General features: G+C 36.7%; 1 protein-coding gene across 2 annotated transcripts in view; it reads right to left on the bottom strand.

Moving 5' to 3' along the window:
* NUBPL (NUBP iron-sulfur cluster assembly factor, mitochondrial) overlaps positions 1-23424 on the bottom strand; it is a 228131-nt gene that overhangs the window by 171713 nt on the left and 32994 nt on the right. Inside the window, exon 4 of one of the 2 annotated variants that reach the window (XM_019428089.2) lies at positions 9546-9636. In XM_019428089.2, coding sequence (XP_019283634.1) covers positions 9546-9636 — 91 coding nt within the window. Of the gene's footprint in view, positions 1-9545; positions 9637-23424 lie in introns of those variants that run through there. The other variant, XM_019428090.2, reaches the window with a different exon arrangement.

Raw genomic sequence — 23424 nt, 5'->3', positions numbered from 1 at the left:
TTCCTCTCCATTTCTACTGCTACAGACTTAAATCGGGCCTTATCACGTTTGACCTGCATCAGTATCATAGCAACCTAACTGCCCCAACCCCCCAAACTGGTCTTATTATCTTTCCTCCATGATGCTGCCAAATGATCTTCCTAGATCACAGAACTGACAGTGTCACTCCCCTCCTTAAAATCCATGACAATTTTTGATAGCCTGTGAGTTACACTTCATTTCCTCAAATAAACACGAGAAGCCATTTATGATAAGACTGTCAGCTACCTTTCTGGACCCAGTCTTACTCTTGCAACTCACCCACAGAGATTCTTCACTTCTGGCATACCAAACAACTTGCACTCTGTAGGCTTTTAACACAGGACACTCTCTGCCTAGAATGTCCTCCTCACTTTCAATCCACAACCCCTTCTTCTGTTTGTTTGTTTTGTTTTATTTTTATTTGAGAGACAGAACATAAGTAAGGGAGAGACAGGGGCGGGGGCGGGTAGGGAGAGAATCCCAAACAGGCTCCACACTGCCAGTGCAGAGCCCAATGTGGGGCTCGAACTCATGAACCATGAGATCATGACCTAGGCCAAAGTCAGACACTTAATTGACTGAGCGAACCAGGTGCCGCAATCCCCAACCCCTTCTCACAAGAAACTCCTGGCACATCCGTTTTTCAAAATTTAACTCAAAATTCACTCCTCCAAGACTTCTCTAAATTCCTGGTATGATTTAGAGTCCCCATCTCAGTTTGCAAAGAAGCATGCTTACACTTCTATTAAAGCATTTACTTAAGCTTAATATGCTTATGATCGTTGACTAGTGTATCTAGTATAAGCTCCAACAGAATGGGCATCAAACCTTATTTGATCTGACAGCCAAGGAACCAAATACTTCTTATGCCTACTAATTTCTAACTATAGAATATACCCAATAAATATTTGCTAAACAAATGGAAATAATGTCTTCAACACTTCACTTTTAATACAAAAGCAAATTTTAAAACTAGGTATAAAATAAGCCTAATTTATTTTAAAAAGCAACCACTTTCAAGTCAGTGCTAGTAAGGGTGCAAGTAACAGAATTTTAGAAGATGCTTTACTTAAATATATGTGTGTATGTACGTGTGTGTGTTTTCCCAGCCGCAGAATTTGGGATAAATTTATAAGTAAATTATAAGGGCATTTATAAGTAAGAAGCCCTAAACTGTTTCTCCACTGATTATGGCGACTACTAATATATCCAAACACAGCCATCTAAACTCATATTATCAAGACTGGTGTCTCAATTTTAGTTGCTATTCTTGCCCAAATCTCACAGTCAGAACAATTCTTGCTAACTGTGAGGCTTTGACCAAGTGTACAACATGCAATACCAAATTGTGCAATCATTTGTTTGAAATAAGAAAGTGACTAATGAGATACCACCTCACACCTGTCAGAATGGCTAAAATCAACACAAGAAAAAACAGGTGTTGGTGAGGATGCGAAGAAAGGGAAACTCTCTTACACTGTTGGCGGGAATGCAAACTGGTGCAGCTACTCTAAAAGACAGTATAGAGGTTCCTCAAAAAGTTAAAAATAGAACTACCCTAGCACCCGGCAAGCGAAGGAAAAATAAAATATGATAAAAACAGAGAGAGAAGAAAATCATGAGTCTCTTAACTATAGAGCACAAACTGAGGGTTGTTGGAGGGGTGGTCGGTGGGGGAATGGGGGATGGGTATTAAGGAGAAAGGGCACTTGTAGGAATGAGCACGGGGTGTTACATGTTAAGTGATGAATCACTAAATTCTACTCCTGAAACCAATACAACACTATATGTTAACTAACTTGAATCTAAATAAAATCTTGGAAGGAAAAAAAAAAAAGAAAAAAGAAAGTGGCTTACTGATGGACTCGTCTTTATCTCAACTTGGCCGGTACACTAGAGTACGAATCCCCACAATATTATTGTACTTAAAACTGATTAGCATTACATGTCCCCCCAAAACCTCAATCATAAAGAAGCCAATTATTTTTAATTTTTTTTAATGTTTTTATTTATTTTTGAGACAGAGAGAAACAGAGCATGAGCAGCGGAGGGGCAGAGAGAGAGGAAGACACAGAATCCAAAGCAGGCTCCAGGCTCCGAGCTGTCAGCACAGAGCCCGATGCGGGGCCTGAACTCATGGACTGTGAGATCATGACCTGAGCCGAAGTCGGAAGCCAAGTTTTCAGATTTGAAGTTTGATACTACCAAATTTTATATTTTAAAAATTAAAAATGTACGTGTCATGTACACATAATATACGACATAGTATGACTATAGAAAAAATACTGCACTGCATTTTTAAAAATCAAATATTACCAAGCTGAAAAAATAAATGAGTAAAAAATTATATATTTTATTTCCATATAAATCTTACAAAGGACAACTATGAAACTGAATTTCTATTACTCAAATATTCCTTTGAGGAGTGCACTCCCTTGGGAAATAAAACTCTGAAATGTATTAGTTTATTAGATTAGAGGGATCAATTCACATTCTCTTAAGAATTCAGGATATCAAAATTTGGAAAGAATCCTACACTTTCTTGGTTCCCTGTCATTATGTCCTAGCATCAGTCAATAAGGGATTCACTGAAATAGTTGTCTGGGTATAGAAGAGATCAGCTCCCCGCCTCCATCTGCATGCATAGAAGTCCCACGTGACTTCCCCACACTCTTTTAGCCTCATTCATCTCTCATTCCAGCCACAGCTCTGCATAGGCTCTGACCAGTGTCACACACACGGGCTATTTGAAAGTACCTCACTTCAAGCCTTCAAAAGCCTTTCACTTCCCACCCCAAAAATGCCCTACTTGATGCCAAAGCACAGGACGCCACAGGACTCCACTGGGACTCACTCAGAGATCTTGGAAATATAGGTGAGTTCCCATCTACAGAGGTAAGTCTTTGGACAATGGGAAAAGGACCATTAAATAAATTCTTCCCCTTTCCAAGGTGCCTGGGTGGCTCAGTTGGTTAAGCATCTGACTCTTGATTTCAGCTCGGGTTATGATCTCACAGTTGTAGGACTGAGCCCTCTGTCAGGCTCTGAGTTCACAGCACAGAGCCTGCTTTGGATTCTCTCTTTCTCTCTCTCTCTCTCATTGTCAAAATAATAAACATTTTTTAAAAATTCTTCCCCTGGGGGTGCCTGGGTGGCTCAGTCGGTTAAGAGTCCGACTTCGGCTCAGGTCATGATCTCACGGTCTGTGGGTGTGAGCCCTGCATCGGGCTCTGTGCTGACAGCTCAGAGACTGGAGCCTCTGAGCCTTCAGATTCTGTGGCTCCCTCTCTCTCTCTGCCCCTCCATCACTCGCACTCTCTCTCTCACACACAAAATTAAATAAACATTAAAAAAAATTTTTTTTAATTCTTCCCCTTGCCTCCCATATACATAACCCCATGCAGTCAAGCAATCTGTCACATAAGTGACAGACAGCTTGACAGAAGTTGCACATTAGCTCTCCATCCTTGCCTCCTTCCTCAGTCTGGATTTCCACTTCCTAATAAATTAGCAGTGCATAGGGCTTTGCTTTCTGGGGAACCCAGTCCAAAAGAAAGTTTGTGGTTTATATCCTACAAAGGAAATCTCAAAGTCCATTAAAATGCAATCTGCTATTTCTGCTTTCTTTTCCTTAATTGGAAGACCACAGAGACAGCAGAATAAAATCAAAACCTTACCGTCACTGCTTCCTCACTCACCACTTCTCCTAACCCGTTACAATACCAATATCCAGAAAAAAAAAAAAAAAAAACTCAAGTAAGATATTTGTTTTAGTGTTTATGAACTCTTTTAGCTTGGCAATGAGGAAGACAGAGGAAAGAGTGATGGTGTATACTTACTAGTTCCTTCTCTTTTTCCAGGTTGTTCATATTCCCAACACTGGGATTCTGAACACTGCCCTTTCCATCAGAGCTCAAATTCAGGCCTTACAAGACTCTACTGCTTATGAGTAAACACAGCAATATTCAACATTTCAAAGCTACCATATGAGGCAAGACTGGCACTGTCCTTTCATATTGAAACAACTGGAACAATCAACTTACTCCACATAATTCTCCAAAGCCAAGCCATACAGATCCTTTCTTTTCTCCTTTTTCTAAGAATGGAGGAAAATGTAGCATAAGACAACCATTCAGATATATCACAAAGATTAACAAAGATAATGTCTTCAAACTGCTTTTATTATTCATAAAAATGTATGTGTTTGCAAATTAAGTTGCTCATATACCCAAAACAGAAAATAGAGTATACAACTAACGTACAAGAAACCTGGCAGGAGTGATTATGTTCTTTATTCAACTAAGATTAATTGCATATCTACTATATACCAAGCATCAGAGAAACAAACCAGGCAAGAAAGCTTCTGCTCTGTGCACATAGTATCATAGTAGGGGAGATTTAAAAAATTAGATAACACAAAAACTCTATTCTGCAACTGAAATAAGGAGTCTGAGGAGTCAAAGAAGGAAAGCTTCATGCAAGAAAACACATTAAAACTAAGACCTGAGGAGTAGAAACTGGAGGGGGAGGGGGAGGGGGGAGAAGACAGTAAAGGTGGAAGGCATTTCAGGCAGAGAGAATGAAAATGGAGATACCTGAGCACAGAGGTTGGCATGTTAGAAATAGAGGTCAATGTGACTGGTGTTCACTGAATAACAAAGCAAGCTTGTTGGAATTGGGACTGTAGAGGTAGACAGAAGGTGGGGATCAGATCATACAGGGCTTTACAATACTGGTAATGTTACAAATGTTAATACTGGGGCACCTGGGTGGCTCAGCTGATTAAGCCTCCGACATCGGCTCAGGTCATTCTCTCAGGGTTCCATGAATTCGAGCCCCACATTGGGCTTTCTGCCATCAGCATGGAGCCTGCTTCAGATCCTTTTTCTCCCTCTCTCTGCCCTTCCCCTGCTCACATGTGTGCGCACTCTCTCAAAAATAAACATAAAAAAAAATTTTTAATGGTAATATTGGTAATGATAACATTAAAGATTTTAAATGTATTAAGTTCTCTGCCTTTCCGTGAGATGAAAATAAAATTTTAGATTACAATTTCTAAATTGTAGAGCAGTGAGCAGCTGAAACGTAGAGAAGGCTTAGAACTAAATTACTAAATCTCCCAATGAAACTTCACTATTCTGTTTTCCTCCAGTAATGATAGCTCTTTTAGCAAATAGAATTACTGGGTCGATATTATAGACACTATTCAAGAAACTATGTATTCAAGACACTATTCAAGAAATAGAGCAAGTCTATTTAATATATTTTTCTAATTTTTTTCATTGTAGTAAAATATACATAACAAAATTTACATCTTAACCATTTTTAAGCCTACAGTTCAGTGGTATTAAATAGATTCCAAATGCTGTCCAACCATCACAACTATCCACCTTCAAAACTTTTTTCATCTTGTAAATACTGAAACTATTAAACAGTATCTATCCATTCTCCCCTCCTCACCAGATCGTGTCAATCATTATTCTACTTCTTATAATTCTGACTATTCCAAGTGCCTCATATAAGGGGAATCATACAGCATTTGTTTTTTTTGTGACTGGCTTACTTAGCAAGTCTTCATGATGCATCCATGTTGCAAAATATGTCAGACTTTCCTCGTTTTTTTGTGTTTTTTTAACCATAATGAGATAGCATTTTATGCCCTATTTAAAGAGGATGTGGATCCATAATGTCTCTTATATACAATGAACAGAGCATAAGTTGATCCAAACATTTTGGAAAGTAATGCAAACATCACAAACCCATGGCCTGGATATTACAGTCCCAGGTTCATATCGAAAGGAAATTTCTCCTGATGTGCAACAGAAGGCAATGCCTAGAATGTTCATAGCAGTCTTGTTCACAGTGGCAAGAACCTTGAGTAGAGGGAGATGGGGGGACAGAAGGGTGGTATGGTATGAAGAATGATGGTCTTCCAAAGATGTCCAAATTCTAGTCCCTGGAACTGTTATTACCAGCTTATTATAAAAGAATATCACTCAGATGATTGGTTGGTTCTCAGTGTTGTGGGCAGAGAAAAGAAGAGATGTGGGCAGTGTAAAATTAAATTAAATTAAAAGGATATAACTCAGAAATAGCGAGATGGATGAGACACATAGGACAAGATATGAGGAAGAGCAGAGAGCTTCCATGACCTCTCCAAGGACATATGCTCCCCAAATCATGTGTTCACCAACCGGGAAGCTCCTTCCTTCCTTTTTAAGACTGAATAACGTCCATTGCACATACATACCACATTTTGCTTATCTATTCATGAACCGATAGAAATTGGGTAGCTTCCACATAATGAAATAATGAACAGTCAATTCCTAATAATAGTAGTAGTAGTAGTAATAGTGTATAATGCTGCTATGAACATGGGTGTACAAAATCTATCTAATTTTGACAAACAAAATCTCATTTCAATCCATTGCCCTGTATGGGTACCTACATACCATATACACAAAATCTAGAGTTGAGGTCCAGAAGGTAAGTGAAAAAGATGACTTAATTCATTATTTTTTTCCGGTAGCATATCTAATTTCTTCTCTAAGTTAGCCTCACCAAATCTAGACTGTCAAAACTTTTCACGCCTTTTTGTATAGTGTTATTATTTATGGCTTTTTGCCTTTTCCTATAGAGTCTCCAACCCACATATGAATATTTCCTACATCTTCTACCTTCAAAACTCATTTTTCATCCTGCTTTCACCAAACTACTTTCCTAAATACTTTATTTTCTGTTAACATCAAAAGAGAAAGAAAGAGAAACAAAGAGAGAAAGAAATGGTGACATTTATGATATGTGAATTATATCTTAATCAAAAATAAAAATAAAGCGTCATTCTCATGTAAAAAAAGAAAAATAAAAAATAAATAAAAGTAATGTTTTGTTAAAGTCCCCCTCAAAGGTTTCTAAAGTACCCAGTAAATTATTAAAGTAACTATGAATCAGCAATAATGAAGTCTATTTTAAAAAGCAAAAATTTGGGGCGCCTGGGTGGCTCAGTCGGTTGAGCGGCCGACTTCAGCTCAGGTCATGATCTTGCAGTCCGTGGGTTCGAGCCCCGTGTCGGGCTCTGTGCTGACAGCTTGGAGCCTAGAGCCTGCTTCAGATTCTGTGTCTCCCTCTCTCTGACCCTCCCCTGTTCATGCTCTGTGTCTCCCTGTCTCAAAAATAAATCAAACGTTAAAAAAGAAAGAAAGAAAGAAAGAAAGAAAGAAAGAAAGAAAGAAAGAAAGAAAGAAATATAAAAAGCAAAAATTTTACAAGGCCCATAAATAAACAGTATTAAAAATAAAATTGCAAGTTAATCCTTCCACTACCAACAATAGCAAGTTCTTTTAATTTTTTCTCATCTGAGAGAAGATACTGAAAACATGAAAATAATTTTGAGAAACACTGGGAATGATCAGAAGATTAGGAAATAAGAAAAAAAGTTATGTTTGTTTTTTTTTTTTTTTAACTTGGAATTAGACTAGTACAGACCAATGTGAAGTACAAACAGCCCTAAAAAGATATGGCCACATTACAAATGTTCCACCCTACTAGTCTACATGTAATCATAAGGACAGCTCTCTGATCTAACTCAAAAAGTGAGAGGCATAGAACACCTATTTGTCTTGTGGCAGGTGCTAATCATAAACACAAAGATTTATGGCCTGTTGAAACAATTTCTTTGCTATTAATGAGATAATTTCTTATTGTATTGTGTTTTCTGCAGTAGAGAGTATAAGAGGATAAATTAACATGATAAAATATAGAAATGTCAAAATGATGCCAATTAGTATAATAGTGGCAGGTTTATCTAAGATTCAAAACATAATTTATAAGCTGGGGTTTAAGAATCCACATTCTTTTAAGTGAATGATGCCTTAATCGCTCAATTTATTTTTGGGGTGCCTTAAGATCAGCTTGTCAACACAAAAGAAGTGTTCTTTTAAGGCTTTCCAAGATTTCTAGTATCTCATCTTTACCAGAAAGCCTATTTAATGGCAGCCAATTTGCAAACATCAAATTTAAGATTACAGCTTCAGTAAAACAAGAAGAAAGAAATTAAAGTTCACTTCAAGTATTTATGTTGGCATAGACTGGACAGACTACTTAAGAAAAAACTGACACCAAGGGCTCCATTTCACCATTATTCATGTGCTGCACGCACCAGTTTTCACATTACTTTAATCAAGAGACAGACGTAATAAGTCTATCATTTAAAGTACACAAATTCATTACTCCCTCTTTGTGAAAGAAATTTGACATCTTGGCATATGTCACATATCTGCAAACCAAGTATGCATTCCACTAAAAGGACAAAGAACAAAGAAACTAGAATAACTTAGCTTTGTAAGTTATATAAAATAAAGCATTTTCACGAAACAAGAAAATAACTAAGTGGGTGCTTACAAAATAAGACTGCTGGGGTCAATTTTATCATCACTAGATATTCAAGTTTCCTACGATTCAGAATTTAACACTGTAATTGACTCCAGCAACTAAAGCACAAACAAACACATTCAACAATAGTAGACGATGTCTAATTAACATTTAATAATGAAATACAAAATACTTGTATTATTTACATAGATAATCCAATAAATACCTATGGTAAATATAATCATTGTGTCCTAGATCTATGGAAAATAAAAAAGCCCAATAAGAAATGAAAAGAAATTAGTCAATTATATACTTATTATAATTATAATTATATAATTATATACTTATTATATATATATATTATATATATAATTATAATAATTATATACTTATTATAATTAGAAATAAATTTTAATAAACCAGTTTCCAATACTTTTTTTTTAAGTAGGCTCCATACCCAACGTGGGGCTTGATGCTCTACAAAATGAGCCAGACAGGCGCCCCTTTCCAAGACTTCATTTTCTCATCACAGCATTTCTTGTTCTTCATGCTTTATATTTGACAGCTTTGGAAGAAAGTGTAATACCAAGCACAGTAAATATTAAAGATTTACTCAAAAAAATTACTCTGTCCTATCGACAGCAGTGAAGGCTGGGAAAAGAAACTAATGTTTTCAGGGGTTTTTTAACTACTTTAAGACAAACATGACAAAAATCTGATTATAAAAAATAATTTTCATGTCTTCCAACACAAATACATACCTTCTATTCAAATACTCCCATACATCCACACATTTAACATAAAGAGATAATGATGATGACTGACCATGTGCCAGGCACTGTTTCAAATGCATTACACTGAACAGCAATTTCTGATTGAGTGATTTCTCACAGCAACTCTGGTAATTGCTCACCTGACTTTACATATGGGGCAGAGGTGAGGTACAAAGAGGTTAAACAATTCACCCAAAGCCACACAGTCAGTCAGTGACAGCTAGGATTCAAAGCTGGACAGTCAGGCTTCATGTCTGATTTCAGAATTACTATACTGCACTGTGTATAAGGTGCACATGGTTCATGGCACAATGCTTGACACTCAGGAGGTAATTTAAAAAGTCTAACTATTACCATACTATCTATCTCTTCTTCACTTACCCTGTGATAATTCTGGATTTCCTTTCAGATTCATCATCTTTGGAATTGAAGGGCCATACACATCCACATCTAGTAAACCAATGGCCTTTGACTGTAAGGAAACAGAATCTACTGTAAGATTATTTCCACTCTTCATCAAAGATAACATACATAGCAATAGTAAATCTGACTATAAAAAAAGAAAATTTACAAAAAAATTCCAAAATCCTAACCTAAATTTTCAAAGCAGCAGTAAGGTAAAAGCTTATCAACTACTTAGACAAATACTTTTTGTTGGTTTACTAATTTCTTCTAGAAAACTGACAAGAGAAACCCCCTACATACACTTTACACATTGTGGTTCAGATCTCCCATATAGTCTCAAGTAGACTAAAACCTTTTTGATCTGAAGACTAACAAATTACACACAATGTTAAAATAAGGACTTACAATGGCAAACAAAACCACAGGAAGATGGAGCATTAACCCTTAGAAAGCCCATCTAACACATCAAAGAATAACAAATGGAAAAAAAAAAATCATGAGAACAAGACTATAATAGTGCAAGTGAGAAATTCTGATGCAGATCCAGCATGGAAATGCTAACGAGGGTAGTGGCAGACGTAACGCGGAGACAACTCCTTACACACAAGTCACAGTTAAACATCCAAGCTCTTCTGGAGAATTCATAAACAACTAAAACTGTTTTTCTTTGATGACCCATCTAGCTACCCGAGGGCAGAATATTCTGACTGGTCTCTAGGTGCCAGTTCATCAGCAACACAGCCAAGTAAAGGTAAACAAAATTCACTATTCCCAAGTAGGTCTTTTTTTTTTCTCCCCCCACCTATTTCTCTTTTGATACATTAAATCAATCTGTTACTGGTTTTTCCATATATAAGCAAACAGAATGCTAATGCTAACTATACGTCCTTAAGTTAAGTTTCACCAAGACTCAGAACTCTCCTCCCTCTTTCCCTGTATCCTGGCAAGATAAAATTCTTAACTTCTCAAAAAAAAAAAAAACAAAAAAAACCCCTCATTTTTAATTAAATAATCCCCCATCTTCCATGTTATCTACCTATTTCCAGACACAAAATTACTTTTTAAACCTCGCTGTCTGGTTCCTATTAATACATAAAATAAGGTACATTCAACATTTATGTCCCTAACTTTATACTGACTCAAACTGCAGTTCTAAGAAAATCATTTAATGTCCCTGTATGACTCACAGAGCCTAGAGGACTAAGGATTAAAACCTGCCTCTACCAAAATCTCAGCTTACTGTAAAATAAATGAGAAAAGTATTAGCTTTAAAAAGGTAGGAACAGTCAATGAGAAATTCTGACCTGTTTTCAACTCCTTTTTAAACCACAAACAAATTAATTTAAACAAAACAGAATTAAATTTACTATAGATAAAAAGATTTTCAAACGAGAGAGACTAAAACCTTAAGAAATGTAGCTAATTGTCAATACTATTATTCAAGGGTCTGCTAATGCTATAACCATTGAGGTGAGGAAGCTGAAGGGATTCCATTTTAGAAAGACTCCATTTTTTGGCAAAACAAAAACAAAAACAAAAACAAAAACCAGACACTTAGAAAGACTCCATTTTTCTGATAGGCCCCATTTATCATGATCCTTATTTGTCTCTGAATAAGCCAAAGAAGCTATGTCGCCACTTTAAGGGAGAAGCAAAAAAGTTAATCATTCTCTGAGTTTTGTCCTAGGCCCCAAACCCGATAACATTCAGAAGAGCTGGATCCCAAATATATTCCAGGACATTAGCTTTGAACAAAACTCAGCTGAAACTGGCATCAGTATTGCTACCTTCAGTAATTTATGAAATAACACCTATTGCTCACCTGACACTTGTCTTTGATTGGACCCTATGCAGGATCCCCAAAGGAACACGTACCCTAGATCCCCTTCCCATATATAAACCCCTAACCCCAAGCAACAATGAGACTCATTCTCCTTTCCTTTCCTAATCTCCCAGACCGTCTGTTACTCTCTGTCACTCATGCCATTCAATAAACTCTGCTTTCACTTTCTCCAGCTCATATTTGATTTCTATCCTGTGCAAAGCCAAGGACCCTCTTAGCTGGTCTTATAGGGAAGTCCCCACTCTGGTCCTTGGACCCAGCCAGGCACCGCTTACATCAATATCATCCTAGAATTTTACCTCTTTTCCATGTCTTTTCTCATGGTACGTACAAAACTAAAAACTACTACAAAATAATAAATGTCAATAAAAACAAAAAATAATCTAAGTGGTATTTTTTCCCTCTCTTATTTAATGTTTAATGTTATTTATAAGTTTTATAAAAACTTGAAAAGGTTAGGTCCCAGGTTTCAAACTGATCTCCTAAAAGTAAAGTCAAGTAAAATAACTTAGTTTTTAAGTTTGGTTTCATTAGCTTGCAAACTAAGACTGCTGGGGTCAATTTTTTCATCACTAGATTTTCAAGTTTCCTTCAAAATGTTAAGGAGAATCAAATATTTGTCCTGTCTCCCAGAAGAAAACCATGCCTGTCTAAAAGTGAATCCTTGGTATCAAGGTTCAAGACAAAACTGAGGATCTGCCGTAATATTTACTATGGTAGAAACAGATTTTACGCATACCTAGATGGCTGTTAATATGGATAATCACATATGAATAAAGTGAGCAGGGGCACCTGGGTGGCTCAGTCAGTTGAGTTTTGGGCTCTGGATTTCAGCTCATGATCTCATGGTTCATGAGTTCAAGAACTACGTCAGACTCTAAGCATGGAGCCTGCCTAGGATTCTCTCCCTTTCTCTCTGCCCCTCCCTCTCCCCCCACCTCACTCTCTCAAAATAAATAAATAAACTTAAGAAAATAATAATAAGGGGCTGGTAGGGAGGGAGATTACAAGATTTTAGAGTTCCTCTGTTTCCGAGAAAATGGAATTAAGGATAACAGAGAATCTTCTAGGGGTGCCTGGGTGGCTCAGTCAGTTAAGCATCTGACTCTTGATTTCAGCCAGGTCATGATCTCCTTCATAGGATTGAACCCCACATCAGACTCTGAGCTGTCAGCCTGCTTGGGATTCTCCCTCTCGCTCTCTCCCTGCCCCACCCCCACTCACACTCTCTCTCAAAATAAACATAAAAAAAAAAATCTATGTGTTAGGTTTTCTGCATACTCTCCCTAGGAATAGTTACTCACTGACCTAAATTTAGTACCAAAGTTGACATACATCAAAAAGGAAACAGAGGAGATGAAGGTATGAAGGTCAGAGAAAGAGAGGAAAGAGGAAGGATGAGAGGAACAGAGGCAGAGAAGGAGGAAGGGAGAAGAAGATTGAGGGAAATTAATCAGCAATTTTTATTAAGAACCTGGATAAACTAGGCCTCTACAGGCTAGTGGCTGTAGAATTAGAATTTAGAGTTCTATGGACAAATCAGAATTTAGAAATTTTAGAAAAATTTTAGAAGTCAAAAAAATAACAAAAAAAAAAGAAAATTTTTAGAAAGCATGCCATCCTAAATTACCCAAATAAACACCTAAACTTCCCCTAATTATACCTCCCCAATGCTTGAATTCCTTCTTGAAGCCAGGCACGCTAAACATTTTATTTACATTTCTCACTGACTCCTCACAGCAATCGTGCAAGGTGGTATTTTGCTCACTTAAAGATGAGAAACTATAACCAGAACTTTAACATTATCTGACTACAAAAGACTTAGCAGGGGACAACATACTTTTCCCTAAAGGGCCAAACAGTACTATTTTAGGCATTGTGAATCATATGATCCACAACTACTCAACACTACCACTGTAGCATCAAAGCACAGACAATATGTAATGAATGAGCATGGCTGTGTTCCAATAAAACTTTATTTACAAAAACAGAGAGAATTTAGTCCACAGGTCAGTTTGCCAAAATTGATTTAGAAAATAAGCTTTTTCATGACCAAGTTATTCAATCACCCAACAATCTAATTTGGGTTTTGCCAAGAGCAGGTAGGACATAGTCATCTCTTTTAGTGTCAGAGGAACTATCTCAGTAAAGATTTAGTTCCATATCCTTAATTGGGTAGTTTCTAAAAACAATAAAGAGCACACTTTTCACGCAGTCTCACTGGAACTAAGCATGTCTTGCTTAGACTTTATATATCATGAATGAAATTAGTGTCCATTAAACAAAAATGTCAAGGCTATACTAAGTAAAACATATCATTCTTAGAACTGGCATAGCTTCTGGACCAGTAAAATTACCACAGCTACAGAAATTAGCTTAAATTTTCAACTCTAGAATTCAATAATGTTCAACAGGTGCCAAATAAACTTTATTTGTTTTTCATAACTTACTCCATTATTTTTAAATAGGTTCCTATTATAGATGCATAAATAGTCTTTCAATTTAAATTTTCAAAGACAGTTCTATATTGCAGGAACATAAATGAGCAAGATAGAAGGCTATAAATAGATATATGCTGCTGGGTGTCTAACTAGCTAAGTTTTATGAATCCTTTCCACCTCATTCCTCCTAAAATAATTACATTTAGTCAAGAAAGCTCCAATTAGGACTTCTCTTACATTTAATTTCACCAAGGCTTGAAAGAATAATCACTACAAAAGCCTCACCACATACACAACAGATAAAATGATCATTAACAAAAATAACTATAAAGTTACTACTGTAAAACATGATTACCCAATCTTTAATGTCACCATAAATGTATGCTGGTACCTAATATTATATTCTTTTTCTGATTATCCTGCAGTTCACAAACTCTTAGCAGATGCCGTAAAACAAGACAGATAGATTTTGGGATTTGTTTCTTTATAATTCATAATACCCTGTGAAAGCTAAAAGGTAGCAGACTTGCTAAGTGACTATACTGTTTCATTACTACTGCATGAAAGCCACAATTTGAGAGCTTACAAGTCCTATTTTATTTTTTTTTTTTAATTTTTTTTTAACGTTTATTTATTTTTGAGACAGAGACAGGGCATGAACGGGGGAGGGTCAGAGAGAGGGAGACACAGAATCCGAAACAGGCTCCAGGCTCCGAGCTGTCAGCACAGACCCCAACGCGGGGCTCGAACTCACGGACCGTGAGATCGTGACCTGAGCCAAAGTTGGCCACTCAACCGACTGAGCCACCCAGGCGCCCCAACAAGTCCTATTTTCTTGTGTTGGGTTTCAAAGGCACCTGAACAACTGTTTTGATACTGCTTTGTTCTTTCAGTGGAGTTTATATTAAAGATCCTAAAACTTCATGACATGTTTCTTCTATCCATGTCATCTGCTAAGAGAACCCACCAAAACAACATTTTAGAAGGATCTCACCCAATTATTTCTAAGTAAACACTCATTTAAGACTACAACTTACCTAAAGTTTATCCTTCCCATTGAAGTATCCAGTTAAGAATCCTATGGTTCCCTGCACATTACATTCTACATAATCTTGGACTGGCATTTGGGATTTAGAGTTGAGTCAAGGTTCTTTCCTCTCTTTCTGCCTTGCTTTGAGTCAAACTGCCATTCATAAAAATTTCAATCTCTTGGTAGAGAAAAATATGTTTCTTAATTCTATTAGCTAAGATTAAATAAGAATTTGATTAACAGGCCAGAAAGGAGTGACAGGATATATTCAATATGCTGAATCAGAAAAATATGCAGCCAAGAATTCTTTTTCCAGGAAGGCTGTCCTTCAAAATAGAAGAAGAGATAGTTTCTCAGAAAAACAAAAACTAAAGGAGTTCATGACCACTAACCCAGCCCTGTACAAAATGTTAAGGGGGACTCTCTGAGGGGAGAAAAGATGGAAAAAAAAAAAAAAAAAAAAAACAGACCAAAAGCAACAAAGACTAGAAAGGACCAGAGAGCACTACCAGAAACTCCCAACTCTACAGGCAACATAATGGCAATAAATTCTTATCTTTCATTATTCACTCTAAATGTCAATGGACTAAATACTACAATCAAAAGGCAAAGGGTGACAGAATGAATAAGAAAACAAGACCCATCTATATGCTGTGTACAAAAGACCCATTTGAGACCTAAAGACACCTTCAGATTGGAAGTAAGGGGATGGAGAACCATCTATCACGCTAATGGTCACCAAAAGAAAGCCGGAGTAGCCATACTTATATGTGACAATCTAGATTTTAAAATAAAGACCGTAACAAGAGATGAAGAAGGGCATAATATCATAATTAAGAAGTCTATCCACCAAGAAGACCTAACAATTGTAAACATTTATGCTCCAAATGTGAAAGCACCCAAATATATAAATCAGTTAATCACAAACATACAGAAAGTCATTGATAATAATCCCATAATAGTAGGGGACTTCAACACTCCACTTACAACAATCGACAGATCATCTAAACAGAAAATCAACAAGGAAACAATGGCTATGAATGACACACTGGACCAGATGGACCTAACAGATATATTCAGAACATTTCATCCTAAAGTAGAATACACATTCTTCTCAAGCACACATGGAACATTCTCCAGAATAGATCACATACTGGGACACAAATCAGCCCTCAACAAGTACAAAAAGATAGAGATCAGACCATGCATATTTTCAGACCACAATGCTATGAAACTCAAAATCAACAAGAAAAAATTTAAAAAGACAACAAATACTTGGAGACTAAAGAACATCCTACTAAAGAATGAATGGGCTAACCAAGAAGTTAAAAAGGAAATTAAAAAGTACACAGAAGCCAAAGAAAATGATAACACCACAGCCCCAAACCTCTGGGATGCAGTAAAGGCAATCATAAGAGGGAAGTATATAGCAATCCAGGCCTTCCTAAAGAAGGAAGAAAGGTCTGATACACAACCTAACCTTACATCTTAAATAAAACTCAAAAACAGCAAAAGATGAGAAATAACAAAGATTAGAGCAGAAATAAATGCTGTCAAAACAAAAACAAAACAAACAAACAAACAAAAAACAGATCAATGAAACCAGGAGCTGGCTCTTTGAAAGAATTAACAAAATTGATAAGCCTCTAGCCAGTTTGATCAAAACGAAAAAGGAAAGGACCCAAATAAATAAAATCAAGAATGAAAGAGGAGAGATCACAACCAACACAGCAGAAATACAAACAATAATAAGAAAATATTATGAGCAATTATACATCAATAAATTGGGCAATCTGTAAGAAATAGACAAATTCCTAGAAACATACAAACTACCAAAACCGAAACAGGAAGAAATAGAAATTTTGAACAGACCATAACCAGTAAAGAAATCAAAATAGTAATCAAAAAGCTCCAAACAAACACGAGTACAGGGCCAAATGGCTTTCCAGTGGAATTCTATCAAACATTTAAAGAAGAGTAAACACCTACTCTTTTGAAGCTGTTCCAAAAAATAGAAATGGAAAGAAAACTTCCAAACTCATTCTATGAAGCCAGCATTACCTTGATTCCAAAACCAGACAAAGATCCCACTAAAAAGGGGAACTAAAGACCAATTTCCCTGAGGGACACAGATGCAAAATCCTCAACAAGATACTAGACAACTAGATCCAACAATACATTAAAAAAAATTATCACCACGACCAAGTGGGATTGATACCTTGGATGCAGGGCTGGTTCAATATCTGCAAAACAATCAATGTGATTCATCACATCAGTAAAAGAAAGGACAAGAAACACATGATCCTCTCAATATGCAGAGAAAGCATTTGACAAAATATAGCTTTCTGTCTTGATAAAAACCCTCAAGAAAGTAGAGGGAGAAGGATCATACCTCAAGATCTTAAAAGACACATGTGACGGACCCACCACTAATATCCTCAATGGGGAAAAGATGCAGACAATGTATTGAGTATGGAAAGAGCCCAAATATCCACTGACTGATGAATGGATAAAGAGGAGGTGGTATATCTATACAATGGAGCATTACTCAGTGATAAAAAAGAATGAAATCTTGCCATTTGCAACTACATAGATGGAACTAGATGGTATACTGCTAAGCAAAATTAGAGAAAGACAAATATTGTATGACTTCACTCATAAGTGGAATTTAAGATACAAAACAGATGAATATAAGGGAAGGGAAGCAAAAATAATATAAAAACAAGGAGGGGGACAAAACTTAAGAGACCCTTAAGCAGAGAACTGAGGGTTGCTGGTGGGGGTGTGGGTGGGGAGATGGGTAAGGGACATTAAGGAAGACACTTGTTGGGATGAGTCCTGGGTATTATAGATAGGGGATGAATCACTGGAATCTACTCCTGAAATCATTTTTGCACTATATGCTAACTTGGATATAAATTTAAAAATAAATAAATAAAATTTTTTAAAACAATTAAAAAAAGAATTTGATTATAAGATCTAATGGTTAGATAAGAAAACAATTGCCTACTATTTACCAAAGGACGATCTAAATCTTCAAGTTCAGTTAAGAAAGAGGAACAAGGACAACATAAAGAAAAAAGTTCATCTGGCTGGATGGAGCATAAAAAGAGATAGGCTCGTGAAAAATACAAAAGAATCTCAAATTATTAACTACTTGCTTGCAAAAGAATTGGGAAAAAAAATTAGAGAAATAATAGATTTCAAATTAAAGAATTTTAAGGCAGGAAGAAACCTAAGAGATCATCTTAGTCTTCTGTCCACTTTTTAGTGATGAAGAAACACACTGAGGGATAATGCCACAGCTGGGCCTAGGATCCAAATCTCTCTCCAACCACCATAAGCCTAAATGCTAACAATCACCAGCCATTCCCCTTTATCTCTCCCATCTCCTCTTCTACTCCTCCCCCTTTTCACTCCACTCCACATACTTCCCCTTTGCAGTGTCTTAACCACACCAGGTACGCACCTGCCTTTTGCAGCTGTTCCTTCAGCCTAGAATTCTGTTCACCCAAGTACCTCCCTGGTTCTCTCCATCACTTCCTTCAAACCTTAAATCAAACATCACCACACAGTGAGGTGTTCGCTGACCACCCTATCTAAAAATGCAACTCCCTCATCATTATATTGGATACTTCCCATTCCCTTCCTGCTTTTTCTTTCTTCTCAACAGCTATACCAATATTTAATATACTGTATATTTACTTGTCTTGTTTATTATGTCTCCCCAGCAGAATGTTAGTTCCATTAGGGTAAGAATTTTTGTATGTTTTGTTCCTGTACCTAGTACCTAGAACAGTACACAGTCATGCAGATACCATGCTCCACCCCAAGAAATTCTGATTCAGAAGGTCTAGATTGGGGTCCAACAAACTGCATTTGTAACACTAAGGTATACGATGACTACAAAGTGAAAAACAGTAATATTGATAATACAGGAAAGACCAAGACAAAATTTTGTTGTAAGGGCCCAAGCCTTGGGACCAACAGGATTATGGTAATGGTAATTTACAGTAATCAACAGTAACATTGAAGAGTTTAAAAAAAAATACACACACACACACACATATACATACATACATACATACATATAAAACAGTGTTTAACATTCTGCCATATGGGTGAATAGTCACATATTGCATGGGACATATGTATATAAAAATCATTCGTTATTTATCTGAAATTCAAATTTAACTGAGTGGGTGTCCTATATTTTTATTTTCTAAATCTAGCAACCCTACCTTGGCATCTCTCCTCAACAGTGCAGTTGTAATGATTCAGATGAAACATACATACATTCATGCAGGCTCAAAACCCTCATTACGCCCCCAATCTCCCCTCATTTCACTCATGTAAAAACCAAAGTCCTTATAACAATTCACCAGACTCCATATAATCTAGCCGGTTCCCCACCCCCTATCTCCCAACCCTGCTAATTTTCATCACACTTCACTCCACTTCTTACTCCAAGAGCCAAGTATCTTTTTACTATTCTTTGAATAGAAAGCTAGACATGCTCCTACTCCCTAGCCCTTAAACTCGCTGTTCCTTTTGCCCGACATTCTCTTTCCTCATATAGTCATAAGTCCATTCTCTCATCTCCTTCAACTCTCTGCTGAAATATCATATCATCAGGGCTGCCGATCCTATTTTAAATTGAAATCCACCTTCACCCTCAAGCACCACTCCAACCCATATCACATTTATCAATTTCTAACTCTTTAGGTTACTTATGATGCTTATTATCTATTTACAGTAAACTCCATAAGGGTAGGGAAATCCCCAAGCATCTAAACCAGTAGACATTAAATAAATATTTGTTCAGTGAATGGATAGATGGATCAAGGAACTAATAAATGAATAAACAAACCTCCATTTGTTCCTCTGTAGGATATCAGGATGGTTACTATATGATCCCTAAGGTCCCTCTCAAGCTTTAATATTCTATGATTTCATGAAAGTCCCTCTTCTAATACTTCTATACAGACATTTTAAGTTACAAGATTTAAAATTAGATAACATACACGATGTTAAAAGTATTCTGGTGTTGGGGCGCCTGGGTGGCTCAGTTGGTTAAGCGGCCAACTTCGGCTCAGGTCATGATCTCATGGTCCGTGAGTTTGAGCCCCGCTTCGGACTCTGTGCTGACAGCTCAGAGCCTGAAGCCTGTTTCAGATTCTGTGTCTCCCTCTCTCTCTGACCCACCCCCGTTCATGCTCTGTCTCTCTCTGTCTCAAAAATAAGTAAACGTTAAAAAAAAAAAAAGTATTCTGGTGTTAAAGAAAGTGTCATAAATTTCCTTGCAACCTATTCCTAACCACCACTTTTCCTCATGAAAATCCATGTCATCTCCATTTTTCTATTGATCTCAACTCCAGAAAAACAGGACTTCCAGAAAGAAAATCTAATGCAAAAAATGGCTATGGCAGGCTGCTATAAAAAAATATATGATAAAAGTACACCATGTAAATCTTTGAAAACGAAAGCCACACATGGTATGAAAGGGCTCGTTAAAAAGAGGGCAACTTTTAAACCTACAGACTAGCACGATTAGGTTCAGTAGGGTTTCAAATATAAAAGGGCTGCACTAGAATTTTGTTGTGCTTTTTTTCCTTTCCAGAGCAAGGTAAGTAACATATTCTTTAACAAGAAGCAATTCCCTTAAGTTCCACATTTTCATCTAGTAACAGAGGAAGTAAATCAGGGGTAAAACTAAGAATAAGAAAAGAAAAACCTTAAATCCTTGGCCTGTATGATTCAAGGGGGAAAAAAGTACTGGGGAACCTGGGTGGCTCAGTTCATTAAGTATCCAATTCGTAATTTTGGCTTAGGTCATGATCTCACAGTTGTGAGATCAAGCCCCATTTTGGGCTCCACACTGGGCATGGAATCTGCTTAAGATTCATTCATTCATATTCTCTCCCTCTCTCTCTCTCTCTCTCTCCCTCCCTCCCTCTGTCCTCCCCCATGCTTGCAAGTTCTCTCTCTCTCTCTCTCTCTCTCTCAAAAATAAAGTACTGATACCCTTAGTAAAGGCTTCAAATACAGAAAAAAATTAGAAAGCCTTCTATCACCATGATAATATATAAAATGCAGAAAAAGTTACTTCTAGACACTAACCCCCAAAAATAAGTCCTCTTATTTATGACATCAACCTGTTTTTTTGCCAAAATCCAAGCCTACAAACCTAGAAAACTAACCAAACAAGAACCTTCCCCAAATCAGATAAAGTACTGCAGCAAAAGCAATGAAAATCAACATCAATTCCTTTACAATGTTCTTAGCTAAACTGCAATGCAGGGAAAAGCATTTACAATTCTGAGGGCAACTCTTCCAAAGCAAAGCAAAACAGCAATCACAAGAATTGGATGTGAACAGTGCACGTGACCCACTTTCCAGACTCAAAATTATAGGAGCCAAGTAGCTGGTTTTGAAACTCATTTCTTCATATATACTCTGCTTGCTTCCTCTTAGTGGCTCTTCCAATACTGCCCTGCTGAGGGTTAAGGGCCTTCTTATTCCTCAAGTAGATTGGATGGGGAAAATAATTTACTGAGAAAAAAAAATGAGAGAAGTAAAATGAATCGGTGAAAGCCAAGTTAGGGAGGAGGCAGGAGGATAATTAAGAAAAAAAGATTTTTCTGTGAGCAAAATCTGGATGACTTCTTATCGGACAGAATCAGATCCTGAAATTCAAAGGATGTGCAACAGTTTTGCCACCAATATGTTATACATGAAATCAAACTAAGGAAGAATATACCAAATGTAAAATTAGGGTAAGTGTTCTCTTTCTAACTCATAACCAAATTGAGTAAATTCCATGAACAAAGTGAGGGAATGAATTACTGGCAGCAAGCTGCATTTCCCAAAAGAAATTTAAAAGGTAGGCCAAAGGGTACTGAGTGGGAAACATCCAGCCAATAGCTTCTTTAGAGCTATTCAAAACAAAACTGCTACTGCTTCTAATTGGAAATCTCAAAGCATGGTGTGCATAAAGCTTCCTAAAACCATGCAGAAAATAGAGGAGAAAAGCAGTTTGAGGCTTTTTACCTATCTGAAGATTATTGTATAAAACAGCATTTTTATTTTATCGTTTTGGGTAAGGGTAGTGTGCTATGTCTGTTTGCTTATGGAAGAGGGGGAAGAGCAAGTAAGGAAAATTCCTGTTAGAGGAATGGCTTTAGGATCCAGTTTAACACTTCCACCCCTCTGTTACATAATTAATTTTTTAAAATTACCCTTTCATTTTAATACTTGATGCTAAGTTCCTCACTCAGTACTCTGAATTATTTTTTTTTTAATTTAAATACAAGTTAGTTAACATATAGTGCAATAATGATTTCAGGAGAATTTAGTGATTCATCACCGACATGTAACACCCAGTGCCCATCCCAACAGCATCCTCCTTAATGTCCCTCACTCATTTAGCCCATCCCCCACCCAACACACCTCCAACAACCCTCAGTTTGTTCTCTGTAAGTAAGAGTCTCTTATGGTTTATCTCTCTGTTTTTATATTGTTTTTGTTTGCCTTCCCTTATGTTCATTTGTTTTATATCTTAAATTCCACATATGAGTGAAGCCATAGGATATTTGTCTTTCTCTGACTTATTTCATTTAGCATAATATACTCTAGTTCCACCCACGTTGTTCCATATGGCAAGATTTCATTCTGTGTTATCACCAAGTAATATTCCATTGCACATATATACCACCTCTTCTTTATCTATTCATCAGTCGATGGATATTTGGGCTCTTTCCATACTTTGGCTATCGGCAATAGTGTTGCTATAAACAGTGGGGTGCACGTGCTCCTTCGAAACAACACTCCTGTATCCTTTGCATAAATACCTAGTAGTGCAATTGCTGGGTTGTAGGATAGTTCTATTTTTAATTTTTTGAGGAACCTCCATACTGTTATTCAGAAGTACTCTGAATTATTCTTATAAAAGATGCCACAGAGGTAGATGCACATGTCTCAAGTCAATTAACACTATTAATATTCATTAGTGGTTATCCATCAGCAAACATAACTATTTATATCTTCTATAACATGTATGAACCTTGAGGATTTAGATATTCAACTTAATCAAAGATAGCATCCAGATCATGAGTGAAAATGACAATTATGAAAAACCCCCAAGGTACCATTATGATCATCACCTATAAGATAATGTTATAAACTATACAGATATGTTATATACTTAAACATATAATATTATATATTTTAATTATATTTATATAGTATATAATATGTAAAAGTTAAAAATTAATTTGAATTAAATAGCTATTGCAACATACAGTATATTTTTAAATATCTCAGTTACCCCTCGATACACTATTTAAAAAAATTTTTTTAATGTTTATTTATTTTTGAGAGTGAAAGACAGAGTGTGAGAGGAGGAGGGGCAGAGAGAGACACACACACACACAGAATCCAAAGCAGGCTCCAGGCTCTGAGCTATCAGCACAGAGCGCAACACGGGGCTCAAACTCACAGACCGTGAGATTACCACCTGAGCCGAAGTCGGACGCTTAACTG

Source organism: Panthera pardus, unplaced genomic scaffold, assembly GCF_024362965.1.
Source record: "Panthera pardus isolate Hobbes unplaced genomic scaffold, ASM2436296v1 HiC_scaffold_24, whole genome shotgun sequence".
In the NCBI taxonomy this organism is placed as follows: domain Eukaryota; kingdom Metazoa; phylum Chordata; class Mammalia; order Carnivora; family Felidae; genus Panthera; species Panthera pardus.
The sequence above is the reverse complement of the archived record's forward strand: the minus strand, read 5'-3'. Positions and strand labels throughout refer to the sequence as shown.